The sequence below is a fragment of the Odontesthes bonariensis genome, chromosome 6 (genome assembly GCF_027942865.1).
Source record: "Odontesthes bonariensis isolate fOdoBon6 chromosome 6, fOdoBon6.hap1, whole genome shotgun sequence".
NCBI classification, from domain to species: Eukaryota; Metazoa; Chordata; class Actinopteri; order Atheriniformes; family Atherinopsidae; genus Odontesthes; species Odontesthes bonariensis.
Genome location: NC_134511.1, coordinates 21,074,536 through 21,087,644, shown reverse-complemented (window position 1 = coordinate 21,087,644; position 13,109 = coordinate 21,074,536). Strand labels below are relative to the sequence as shown.

At 38.3% G+C, this 13,109-nt stretch overlaps 1 protein-coding gene across 3 annotated transcripts in view; it reads left to right on the top strand.

Annotated features, from left to right (window-relative positions):
• Nucleotides 1-13,109, top strand: part of LOC142382227 (netrin receptor UNC5C-like) — a 194,207-nt gene that overhangs the window by 92,445 nt on the left and 88,653 nt on the right. For all 3 annotated transcript variants that reach the window (XM_075467856.1, XM_075467855.1, XM_075467857.1), the window contains exon 2: nucleotides 1,194-1,430. In XM_075467856.1, coding sequence (XP_075323971.1) covers nucleotides 1,194-1,430 — 237 coding nt within the window. The remainder of the gene's footprint in view (nucleotides 1-1,193; nucleotides 1,431-13,109) is intronic.

Sequence of the window (13,109 nt, the reverse complement as noted above, 5' to 3'; positions counted from 1 at the left end):
AGTTTGGACAGAGTGAAAAGAGAGGCTCCAGGAGGATTCTTGGTGCCCTCAGGTCTGGCTCCTCTGTTGTGTCAGTTATTTTTTTCGTGTCTGTCAGTATTTTTCTTGCCCCTTCATTACCTACTGTCCTTAAAAAGTTACAGAATAAGATTTGACTAGCACAGTGGCAACAATTCTTTAGTCTGCTACCAAATTTTGGGAAACAAACCAAAAATTTTATATTACTCATGGATCAAAGGTTTCCAACAATCTACTTGAGAAGACAGTAATGATAGATGTGGTAACCACAAGCAACATCAGGAAGAAGGAACACAACGCTCCAACAGATCCCAGGAACAACATCAGAGATATCTGTCGAGAATAGTGTAGTTCTCCATGTAATTCTCTATTTATGAATGGAGAGGAAAGATTTATGTTGATTGGTTTACATACACTATTTCTATTCTTAACCTGTCTCTTGTGTTTGTGGGGTTATATGGGTTTGAATTTGCTTAAGGCATATAAGTGTTTTAAGAAACAAGTCGTGCAACTGAATTGGTCATGGGTAATTTATCCCCTTCAGTATGGCTCATAGCGACATCATAAAGCAGTGTTTCCCAACCTTGGTCCTCAAGGCACACCGCCCTGCATGTTTTCCATGTATCCCTGCTCCAGCACACCTGATTGGATGAACCATTGGAAACAAACTTTTTTTTTCAGGCAATCTTTCTATTAAAATGAAAGTTACACAACAACATCATTCACAAATTTGGTATGATTCTAAATTTACAGTTGTCTGGGCAACCAATCTTGGATCGGTCTGTATGAATAGACTTTAATTCATTCTGATCTTGCCAGTGGTTTCCAAATTAGTTGCTGTTCTATGCTTGTGTTTCTCTCTGCTCTTTTGTCCCTTCACATCAATAAGTTCTTGTGCCCCTGTGTTTTTTTTTTCAATTTTATTACCTTATAATCTCAAAAAGCAGAGCACTACAAACAGGACTGACAATGCATTTTATGGCTTAGTCGAAGGATAGAAATGTATTTCCTGGTCGACCAGAATAAAAAAAAACAGAGCAATTATTCGAGAGCAAATGAAAAAAAAAAGATAAGAGAATACTTTTAATTTAAACTTCTGTCCTTGTTACTCCTCAAGACAACTTGATAAAACAGACCGATGATGATTCAAACATGTCTCTCTCTTTCCTTCACAGTGAGAGATGATGATGATTTCCTGAGCCTGAGTGAGCTCCCGGAAACGTTCCCTTCTGACCCACCGGAGCCCTTACCTCACTTCCTTTTCGAACCTGAGGAAGGCTACATCGTCAAGAATAAGCCTGTCAACCTCTACTGCAAAGCGACACCTGCCACGCAAATTTACTTTAAGTGCAACAGCGAGTGGGTCCATCAGAAGGACCATACTGTGGAAGAGAGGGTTGATGAAAACTCAGGTGAGTGGAATCTAGCAGACAGTTACATATGCAATAACACATGGATCGCTTTAACTACCGGTTTCCTTGTGTGTCAGCATGATTCAACTGAAGTTGAACGTTCAAATAACAAATTTTGTGTGAGACTATATATATGTATATTTATGTATATATATATATATATATATGCATGACTACTTTTGGCAATATGCTGGTATAACATATTGCTCATAAGGAGAAATATTGAGAATAAATAGATGTGAGAGTTAAAAACAGATTGCAATATGCATGCATTAGATTAGTATTCTTCTTTTAAAGCAGATGGTATTCCCTACAAGTCTTTTTAAAAGTCTCTGTTCCATATGCTACCCAGTGAGCAGTCATTTGAAAGGGTCTTAACCTATCTTGAGTGCACAGATGTACTGGTACATTAACATCAGGCCCCGTTTTCCCTGAGGATACTTCTTCTTCGCAATGAGGCCAACATTTTTGTCTTACTGTAAACAAACAGTTTAAGCCCATTATTCAAATGCTTAGTTGTTTGCGCAGAAAGGCAGGTCACACATCAGCTTTGACCAATGCCAGTGTTCGACAACAATGTTCATATGACACTATAATAGGATCCACCGCAATGTACTGGACTGTAGCCAGTTCCACACTTGTCACAGGACAGCACATAGTATTCCTCCACAGGCTAAGTAATGATGAATCATGCTGTTACTTTGGCAGGAGGACAAAGATGTACTCAACCTGGTATCTTAGATTTAAAGTTGAGTCCAGCTCAGGTGTGTCCACCTGCTCGATAATGAGTCTCAGTCCCAAGAGCATAGGATAAAAAAAAACAGGCTGATTTAAAGTCCCTGCATGTTTTGGTTGTAAACAGAATATGTGTGAAGAGCAAATTGAAGGTATTTTGGGATCTGCCCTTGTTATATAAAGCATACCCTGGAGCCATACACTGTGCTGTGAGGGCATGTTCCTCGATGCGTTGGGTGCTTAGCCTCAGTTCACTACAGCGACAGATACAATTGAGCAGAGTAGTTTGAAGTTTTTAATGACTTATTTGTCACACTTATTGTCAAAGTGGATGGAAATAAATGCAACCCAGCATATGAGAAATAAATATGAGATGTGCAAAACAACAGGTTCAAATATACAAACATAGCTATATACACACAATGTTAAAGAACATTTTAATAAAAGAGAAAATTATATTATTTTAGAGGATATTGCTTTCAGTGCTACTTATCAAGTAAACATGTATCCTCTGATTTTTTTTAAATACATTTTTCATCTGTTTTGCAACCTTAAATGTCTCAGACAGCTTGCTTCTGAGGACACAAAACCTGTATAAAGCTGTACATTGCAGTCATTAGTAGACGTGAAGAAGATGGGAAGATGACACGTAATCATCTGTTTTGCTCATTCATGTGCTATTCTCTCAGCTTCTCCTCCCATCTCCCTGCTTCTCACTGACATCATGTGCAGCTGCTAGTCATTTATTAGTCTCCCCTGTTCATTTGCTAGCTGCTGGGTTCCAAACAATGTCTTATTGAGAGAGAAACTCTATTTGAGTAACAGCCCATGGGTTCAGGTCATGATACTGCGTGGTGATTGACATTATGAAAAATTTCAAAAATAAGACTACGACAGTCAACCAAAGAAACAAATAAAATTGAAAAATATACCGTATCTATAAGAATATATCTACAATAAATCTATATATTTATGTATGTATCCACAATTCCAGTTTATTTTGACGTTATTTTTTTGTGTGTGTTTTACAGCCACTTTAACCGTTTTCATTATGTGCAAAACTTGGTTGTATAACTCAATTTTAGAGTCTTTCTGAGTGTTCCTGCTAGTTGAAAAACCCTCAGGCCTGGGTAAAACATTGATTTGGTTTCACATTTTTGAACGGCTTAAGATGTGCTTAAATTCGTGCTTAATTCATCTTATACAGAGGCATCATGATTGGCTGCTTGCTACTTTTACTCCTTTGGGGTATTTAATCTCTCAAGCATACAATAATCCCTACAGAGAGGCTCGTAAAATATGATGAATAGATAAACGAACTGGGGAAATTATGCAATGTCAAGAGCACATGACGTCTGAACATGACTGAATCTGCAGCACTTGTTCTTTGATGTATTCTTTAAGAGAATTTTAAATGAACAGAATTTGGTCAAACAGTGCTGTTTGTATTTCAAAGATAATAAAACAAAGAATGATATTATAGTGAGAACACTTCTATCATGCCTTTAACACTCATTCAAAGTATTTAGGCCACCTTTGAACTACAGACAATGAAATTTTGAGGAGATTATGTGTTATGCAACATAGTTTTATTGAGTCACAATGGAAGCTACTGTAGTCTGTGCCTGGTGAATTTGCTGTGCACACTGTTTATCTGTTTGCCTGTGTGAAAACCTATACTCTGTAAGCTGTTTTCTTCTCTTTGTTTCCTGCTACTTCACAGATACAGCTAGAAGCTATGACCCCCATACTGTTTTTTTTTATTATCTTTCTTCCTGCTCTTCTCCCACTTTCCTTCTCCGTTTCATCCTCTCCTTTTTGTTTTTTTTTCCTTTCCTTTCTCTTCCATTCTCTCTGCTCCGTGCTGTTTTTGCCCTACTCTAATTTCCACCGATTGAAATCGGAGAAAGCAGAGGCAGATAAAACCTGAGCTTGAGAATGCAGGGGAGAGACGCGGGGGATGATGGAGGGATGCTGATGGAGGGGGCTGTTGAGAGGGCTAGAGAGGCCAACAGATATAAGGGAGTCACACTGAGGAGAAAGATGATACATAGCCTGCTGTGCTCTCTCTCTCTCTGACTTTTTTCCCTGAGTTAGTCATAATGTTCCAGAGAAGGGAAAGTAAACTCAACTGTTGATCTTGGGGATCAAGATGAAATGTTAACATAAAAAAGAAAAAGCATACATAAAAAAAAAAAAACATGCCTCTGTCAAGTAGCACTGTGATTATGTGCTATGATGCTTAAAAGGGGGTGAAATTAAATAAATATGTTTTTTTATCACAGCCCAAAATGCAAAAATAGACCAATGAGTTAGTTGATAATAAGGGTTAAATATGTGATGGTTCTCAAACTTGGACCAAAGCCGCCATGGAAAGGCCCACGGTTTCACAGTATTGCAACAGTATAAGGTGATGACTATAAGCTCATCACCTTCTCAAAAGAGGCACGATAAAAATGCTTAGGAAAAGAGATGCTACAAAGGTTAGGTGTGCGATGGCTTAGTGCATGAATTTAAACAATGAGGAAGATTATGGAAATGTCATGGTGGAGAAAACTGCAGGGTTTACCTCATCGCTGTGGCTTACTGTATGAACACATCATAATTGTATGAAATCGGACTTACCAATGGCCCATGGGCGTGGTAATCTTGGAATCGAATCTCTCTGCATATAAACACTCAACTAAATTAAAGTGTATATCAATATCGCCAAATGCCCAATAAAGCTGATATCTTTCACATGTTTTTCACTTTATTTTGTCATAGGGCTATAAACATCAAGTTACTTAACAACCTCATCTGTGCTGTGAATTTGGCTGCACTTAAATGTAAAATGATCTCCCACAGAGACAGTTAGATGCGGCAGAATGTCTTAAACTTTTACTAACATGGTCTACAGTGTCACAGCAACGGACATGGTTCAGTCAATAACTCGAGTTACAACACGCTACATATTTTAAGTATAAGAATCTTACGTAATGTTTACTTAAAAATAAAAGGGATATGGGAATTCCTTAACAAAATGACAGATTTATCACAAATCCAATATACCAATATAAAAAGGATAAAAAATACATATAGATGTTTTAAGTTTCTGCCTCCAAGTCACATAAGATTGTTTTGAATTAATTTAGTGAGATCACCTACTTTGATTTTAGGGGGATTTTGATGTTTAATCCTTTCATAGCTAGTAGCGTAATTAAATGCCCCTTTTCACAATTCAATATGGGTTCTGGGAACAGATACCAAGTATAAATTCTGAATACAAAGACAGTAACTTCCTGAGCTTTCCTCTGTTCAAAAGGAAGAACCAGACCAAGAATAGCTTTGGACACGAGAACATATCAACGACTGAGTCTATACATAGACAAAGTGAACCAACCAACCAATATGAGCACACAAGCATTGATGAGTTAGCGATTTTGAATTAAACTAAACTCAAGAGCTCCATGATTGACCGGATACAATGCATGAAATATTACTGAAAGTTACAACTATAAGCATCTTTTTGGCCTTGAATGAAAGACACGACTTAAACAAAATCCCAATTTCAGCACATTTTTGTGCTTGCTGCTGAATGTGTAATAAAAAAAATACAGATAATTATTTATTACAATTCCAAAATAGTTGTGATGAGATATGACCTAGATTTTCCGTTAGAGAACGCCAAACGTTTAGTTTTGTTGGCAATCAGAACGAGTTTTTAATGTCACAAATTGAGTTGGACTGTGTTGAATACACGTTGAAGCTGATCAAGTGAAGGTAGAGAGCAATATATCATGGTATCATTGGCATAATAGTGAAAGATTGCATTGAAACCCTTTTGACCAACAATATTGACGTATTGAATGAATAGGAGTGATCCTGGGAATGACCCCAAGGGAACACCCATCGTCACACCAAGTAGGCCAGAAGTGAAATCCTCAGCCTGCATACACTGAGATCTGCCTGATTGGATTGTTTTCAAATCAGCGGGCAGTACGCTCTGAGAGTCTCAAACTGAGAAGTATTTGCTTCAAAAATACATAATCCACAGCATCAAAAGCTTTAGATAGGTAAGTGCAAAGATCAGGACAGTTTAGCTTGATGTCTTAAAGAAATCATTCACTACTTTTAAACCTGCTGTAGTTGTACGATGCATTTTTATACAACCTGATTGATTGATTGGTTATTAGTAGACAAATTTCTTTTTCTGTTGTTCACAAATAAGAAATTCAAAAACCTTAATCACAACAGACAGTTTCGAAAATAGCCTGTGATTGAATATGTTAGTGAATGCGGCTTTGAGGAGTCGGTAAGCCTAGAAAAGCACTATATAAATGCAGTCCGCTTACTATGCAGTGTACTTCATAATGGATCATCATGCTTAGATAATGCACCATAATGAAATCATAAAGCAGATCAAAGTACAGTTGAAATAGTTAGTAATGTTTCCAATGACAAATCTTTTTATGACATGATTTGCTGGGAAAGCACTGATTCAGTTAATAACAATGCCTCCATTTTATTTTCAGTTCTTTGGGTACTTGCTGGCTTACTCAAAAGAAGCAATGTCTGAAACAAATAACCATTAACGTTACTTGTTTGACGCATTCTTATTCAATCTTAAACGATGATTCACAGTCACCTTTTCAGTTAAATTTGAACGAATGCAAAGATGTTATTTGATTTAATAAAACATGCTTTGGCTGCATTCACAGAAATGATCCCCTTGGCATGTGTAAAGAGCCCCCAAAAGCCTTGTCAGAATTTTTGAAGATTGCTGTCATATTAAACTTTATGATGCAAAATGCCAAGGCTGTCAAATGTCACTCATCCGGGGATAAGTGATTGTTTACCTAATTATTTAGAACAGACTGAAATAATCAAACAAGCAGCAATGACAGATGCATGCCGTGAATGCAGAGAGGGCATCATTTGACACTAATTAATAAGCTGATGGCTCTTTGAGAATATAAATGTTTTCTTAGCATGTAGCACAATATCCTGCAGTTTGTGCTCCTGCATCCTTCTGCATTCATGAATTTCACCAGGTGAACTCGCCTCTGTTATTATTTTACTTCCAATATACATAGAAATAAACAAGTACATGAAAATCAAAACTGACTGCCGCACCCCCCCCCCCAAGTGGATGTCACGAACACTTCGTCAATATATTGACTACGAAGCATAGATATTGGTGATCTTTGTGACAGCTCAATAAATTACTTTTAACCATCTCATATGGAGCCCCATCTGGGAGGGTAGCTAAACCAGTGAAGGTCATGGGCAGGGATGGGGATGGTAGGGAAAGGGAAAGGGGGTTGGGGAAGGGGCAGCAGGAAAGTCAAGGGGTTACAGAGTTCAGAATCCAACTAGGGGGAGCAGGTTAGATTCCCCAACCGGCCTCCAAGCTTGTCACAGTATCCTGACAAATGCAGCTAACTGGAGCAACTGCTGGGTCTAAACCCCCCAGCTGAACCATTCTTCTGCCTAATCTGGAACAGTAAATGACAGAAGCATTTCTAAGAACTCAAATGCTTAAAAATGCCGTTGGACATGACAGATACTTTTAAGACTTTAACATTATGAGGTGTAACATTTATTAAAACATGTCCATATGAATAAATGTGACTGAAGGGGGCAACAATGTACTTTCATGTAGATTACAAATCTTATTGTGAGGGAATTTGCTCAGCGTTTGTGTAAGCAACGGCCTTGGTGTATCTCTATTAGCCTTAAAGTGAGCTAAAGACATATTGGGTACTGGGTTACTTACTTTGTCTCCATTAGCCAAAGTGTGAATGGTTATTAGTCTGCTAGCAATGACCTGAGACACCACATCTATACACGAACGTACACACACTTACATTAATAACTCACACAGTATTGGCTTTGGTGATTTGTGACCTCTTTCCCTCCTTTGCTGCCATCTCCCTCGTATTGATTTCCTCTTGTCTTTGTCTCTCGCTTTTTCTCTTCCTGCTTGTGTTTCTCCTTCCCACTCTGTTTTGCCCTCTTCCTTCCTTCTCTACCATTTATCTCTAAAGCCAGTTCTTTACCTCTTTTTCTCCATGACCATACCTTTTGCTCTCTTTCTATCTCTCCTTGTCTATTTCTATCTCTGTCGATTACTGAGATTTTTTCATTTTAGTCCTCACTAAGCATCGAGGTTCATGAAAATTAGCCTCCAGTGGGCACTTATATGCATGGCATCGTTGTATTTGTATGTATTTGTGTGTGGAACAGTGTGTACATACAATGGATTTTTGGCTGATTGTGTATGCTTGCACTTGTTTGTGTTGTGTCCGTGTGAAGGTAATGTTTTGTTTTCATTGTTTGTATGCTAATTTGTTTGCATGATGGAGTGTGTTTGTGGGAAGTGTTTGAGTTTGGTCACAGTTCCCTGCAGACTTTCTCTCTGGTTCATTGCTTCTTTAGATTCAATGAAGGACGCAAGCGTGGACACTCAACACCATTCGCATCTATACCAGCAAATACAGACTAGCACTGGGACTGTGATGATCAGTCACCATTAGTGTGAAAGCTATTAAGAGAATGTACACATTTGCACACAGATGTATGTGCACAAACACATGGTCGGCTGTATTTGTTTAAGTGTTCAGTTTGTCACAGACCGATGAGTCTGCTCTGTGTTTCTCCTCGATTACGTTTCCCCTCCAAAGAACTCAATCTTTGCTTTCTCTTTCAGTGTCGTCTGAGTTCTTTTCTGCTAATATTGATTGAATCGTTTAGACAACTTAGAGTGCATCCAGGTAATGCCATGTACTCTATCTTTAAGTATTGAGCACAAGCTGCAAACTTGCGCAATGTGTTATTCGACTGATTTCTCTGTTAAATGAGTCATCTTGGTTTGTCATTTTTCTTTACAGCAACAGTAGTTTGACTTGCCCAGTAACCAAACTCATTTGTAAAAGGTGGCTGGTGAAATAAATCAATAAAATAAATCAAATCAACAAGAACTTAACCAGTTATGCTTCATCAGCATTTATTCAAAATACGCCATGGCTGTGCAAGCACCATATGCTGAAATAAATGAATCGGCATCGGTATTTGGACAATTTTTAAAAAAAAAAAAGAAAAGAAAAGAAAAATGCCATGACTTGAAAAGAACACGATTTGTCCAAAAGATTGGTAGACCAACTCAGCAGAAAGCACCACCCGGTGCTAACAGCAGCAACAACAAAACCACAGCTTTCAGTGTAGGGAAAACAAAGGTGATGCATTTGTTTTTGCTTTCCCAAACGTAGAACCTGAGTTTACTTGCCGCAAGCAAACAGGCAACCTCTCTTCATTAAAATTAGATATTTTCTTCTCATGTGAATAATTCCATGGTTGGATTTAACCCTGTTCCACCCATCCTGGTCTGCAATGAGCAAGCTGCTCTCACAAACACTATGGTGAGGCAGATGTTTGCAAGAGCCAAGACTCACATTTGTGTCCCTGGTCTTATCTTGTTAATCTGCTTTCTGAAGAGAAAAGAATGCAACGTTAATTCAGAGGTTCTGAAACAGCTTTAGCTAAAATGAAATATAATGCTATTGGCAGAGGTTGTGTTTGTTGCAACGCTGTTTGTATTTATGTTTACCCATATGTACGTAGAAGCTCTGTCCCCATGTCTTTATCTTTTTCAGTTTCTTTCTCTGTGGCGCAGATGAAATAGTAACAGCCAGAGTTGACTTTCCTATATTGTCTCTTTCTTTTCTCTAGAAACTGTCTGTCTGACGTGTCACTGATCACATTTAAACACCACAAAGCTTTTGAGTGCTTTTTCCCCGAGTTCCCTCAACTCCTTTGTATTTCCTAAACCATTTAGCCTCAAAACGTGCAGCCTCTAATGGTTCCCCCTGACTTGCTTTATTTCTTCATAATGCGTTACTCGGATGCGTCTTTCCGTCCATCTTTGGTTCCTTAATTTTCAAGATGATAATATTCTATGTTTTATTAAAGCCGTTACAGCTCTCTGTCTGCCCCCCTCCCAACTATGTACCTCTGTGAAAGTACTGAGGAACAAAAGTAAATGGGAAAATAATATGAAACAGATGAACAGAGAAAATTTAGGCAAGAAACCCATATTTAACTATTCCCACTGCGGTTTCTACGGTTTCTGCTTAAAGTGAGCCATGACTTGTAGAACATTGCATTACATTTTTTTAAAGAAAATTCACCAGATAAGAGAAACTGATTGATTAATTTGGCAACACAAAGATATGTTTGCGGTGTAACCTGATTTGGAGAAAACATTGTTTCTCCTCCAAAATATGTCTCCTCATTTGAGCTCATGAGAAAACCCGGTTTGTAATCGTCCGATGAAAAATGTCTTCTTTGATTTCATCTGTGACAAATAGTAGTTAGTGCCTTTGCAAACCGATTGCTTTCCAAACAGCCTTCTTCATTCAGTGGGAACATTTATTTTTTTCCCACTACACTAGATGAATAAACGCCTTGTTAATAGTGCTTTAGTCTTCAATTCCTGCAAGGTATAACTTCAGTTTACCGGCTAATGTAATCGTCAAGATGCATGGAGGTCACAGCTCTCACCACGAGGAGCCAGGCTTTATTTAAGGCCTGATGAATATCTAAAAATAGTGGTGTATCTCTGGGTCGTTAAACATCTTTGGAGTTTTACTCGTTTTAAAAAAAGGAAACAAACGGGTTGAACCGAGCTTTTACCATTGCATTACATCTCTCATCAGACGCAGTAGTTGCAGGGATCTTCAGCACAGTGAGCAGTTGCTCTGCCTTTACCAGCTGTACTTTTGTTTTAAGAATAGATACTTAAAATAATAGTTTTTTTTGTGTTTGTGCTCAACTATGTGACTGATATCACTGATGACTCATTTGTGACAGTATCAACTTGTCTTGTTTCTTCTGTTTTTGGTCTAGCTCTCTCCCTGCACCTCTCTCAGCTGGCAGCAGTCATTTTGTTGATGTGAAGTCGCGTCACGCTACAGAGACCCAAAATTCCATGCTTGTCTCCTCACAATAGATTGACGTAAATGCTCTGAGCACTCTATCTAAATAAAATAAGAAACTGAGTGATCTGGGGCTTTTAGAGCTTCGGGTAATTCAGTGGGTTTTTTTTCGCCCAGCAACACTTGCTTTGTGAACAATAGAAAAATTGAGCCGGTTTCAGATTTGACAGCACTGCTCCAAACCAATGACATCTGTCTTTATCTTCTTTATGTTTAGTCCCATTTTTTTTGACAGGTTTTATGTGTTAACATGACACCGAAGGGAAACAAGACCATCTGTTTTCATGCAGGAGGTAGATATGTTTAAGTGTACGATCCGTCAAATGGTTATGGTGTCAGCATTTTCTTTCTTTTTTCTTTTTTAATTCACTCTCAGCTCCCAGATGACCTGAATACACATTGAAACCTTATCCATTGCATCCTTGCCGACTTTAACTTACGGCTGTTCGTGCCCACCAATCATTAGATCAATTTCTGTTTATTTACTAATTTCTTAATACATAATTTGAACATAAGACCATTTGGATTTGCTTTCTTGCTTTTCTTCCTCTTGTTTTTGGAAAGGTTTGGAATTCCTATAAATATGCCTCAATTTCAGGAAAAGTGGAAACAGGCACTTTTTTTTCGACATTCGTTTCGACATCCTTGCTTAGATTTTGCATTTTCTTTCTTCTTTTTTTTTCTAAAAACCAAATTACCCATTCTGAATCTGTCAGTCAAGTCATCACTTATGTGCAGGGAATTTCATTTGCAAGTTCTTCCACTTTTCAGTTTTGGCTACAACTCATACTAAGCTGACAGAATCAGACTGGTGTAACATTTTTTCTTCTGTTTCGCTAAAAGTCTGAATACATTTCATAGTTCTATCCTCTGACAAGAACTCAGTTCTTGAAAACCACTTTTTTAATCGCTGTATGTGTCCAGTTTTTAATTTTTTTTTTTATCTACCCCATTGTAGAAATTTAGGTGATAAGTGTTATGTTATCTTTAATATAACTCAACACTGCAGGGGTTGTACAGCTAGCATCTAGAGTTCAGTGTAAGTACATCATGCTTCTTGGTTAAAAGTGGGCGGAAGAGTAGTTCGATTAATGCTAACGATGAGCTAATTCCTATATATAAGCAAAATGTTCTTCACTTTAAATGCTTAAAGGGGAACTCCGGGGCATTTGAAGCGCAATCCCATTGCTAGAGGTTGTCAAATACTGATAGTAGGACACAGACAGGTGCAAATCGGCACTCCCTGTGCGGAGATTGCGCTGTTTGCGCAGCCTGTCATGCGAGGCTAATACGTGGTGGCTAAGGGGCAAGCGCTAACCCTTCCACGTAAAACAACAACTTGCACACTGCAGAAACGTCACACCACTTTATAAACCATCCGACAATAAAGTCACAAGCCTTACCATCAAAACCATATGCATGGTTCTCACATTACTGGCATGGGGACGTTACAAAACAACTTTATAAACAGCATGTCACTTACCTCTTGTTGGTATGCTCGCGCATGTGAAAGCCCAAAAGAGTCAATGGACGATAATCCCATATACAAAACAATTATCTTCTCCAGAAAAACTGCGTTCAAGTATTTAAAACATTACAACAATACATGCCCAGTGATATTGTTGTAATGTTTTAAATACTTGAACGCAATTTTTCTAGAGAAGATAATTGTTTTGTATATGGGAGTATCGTCCATCGACTCTTTTGGGCTTTCACATGCGCGAGCATACAAACAACCGGTAAGTGACATGCTGTTTAAAAAGTTGTTTTGTAACGTCCCCATGCCAGTAATGTGAGAACCATGCATATGGTTTTGATGGTAAGGCTTGTGACTTTATTGTCGGATGGTTTATAAAGTGGTGTGACGTTTCTGCAGTGTGCAAGTTGTTGTTTTACGTGGAAGGGTTAGCACTTGCCCCTTAGCCACCACGTATTAGCCTCGCATGACAGGCTGCGCAAACAGCGCAAT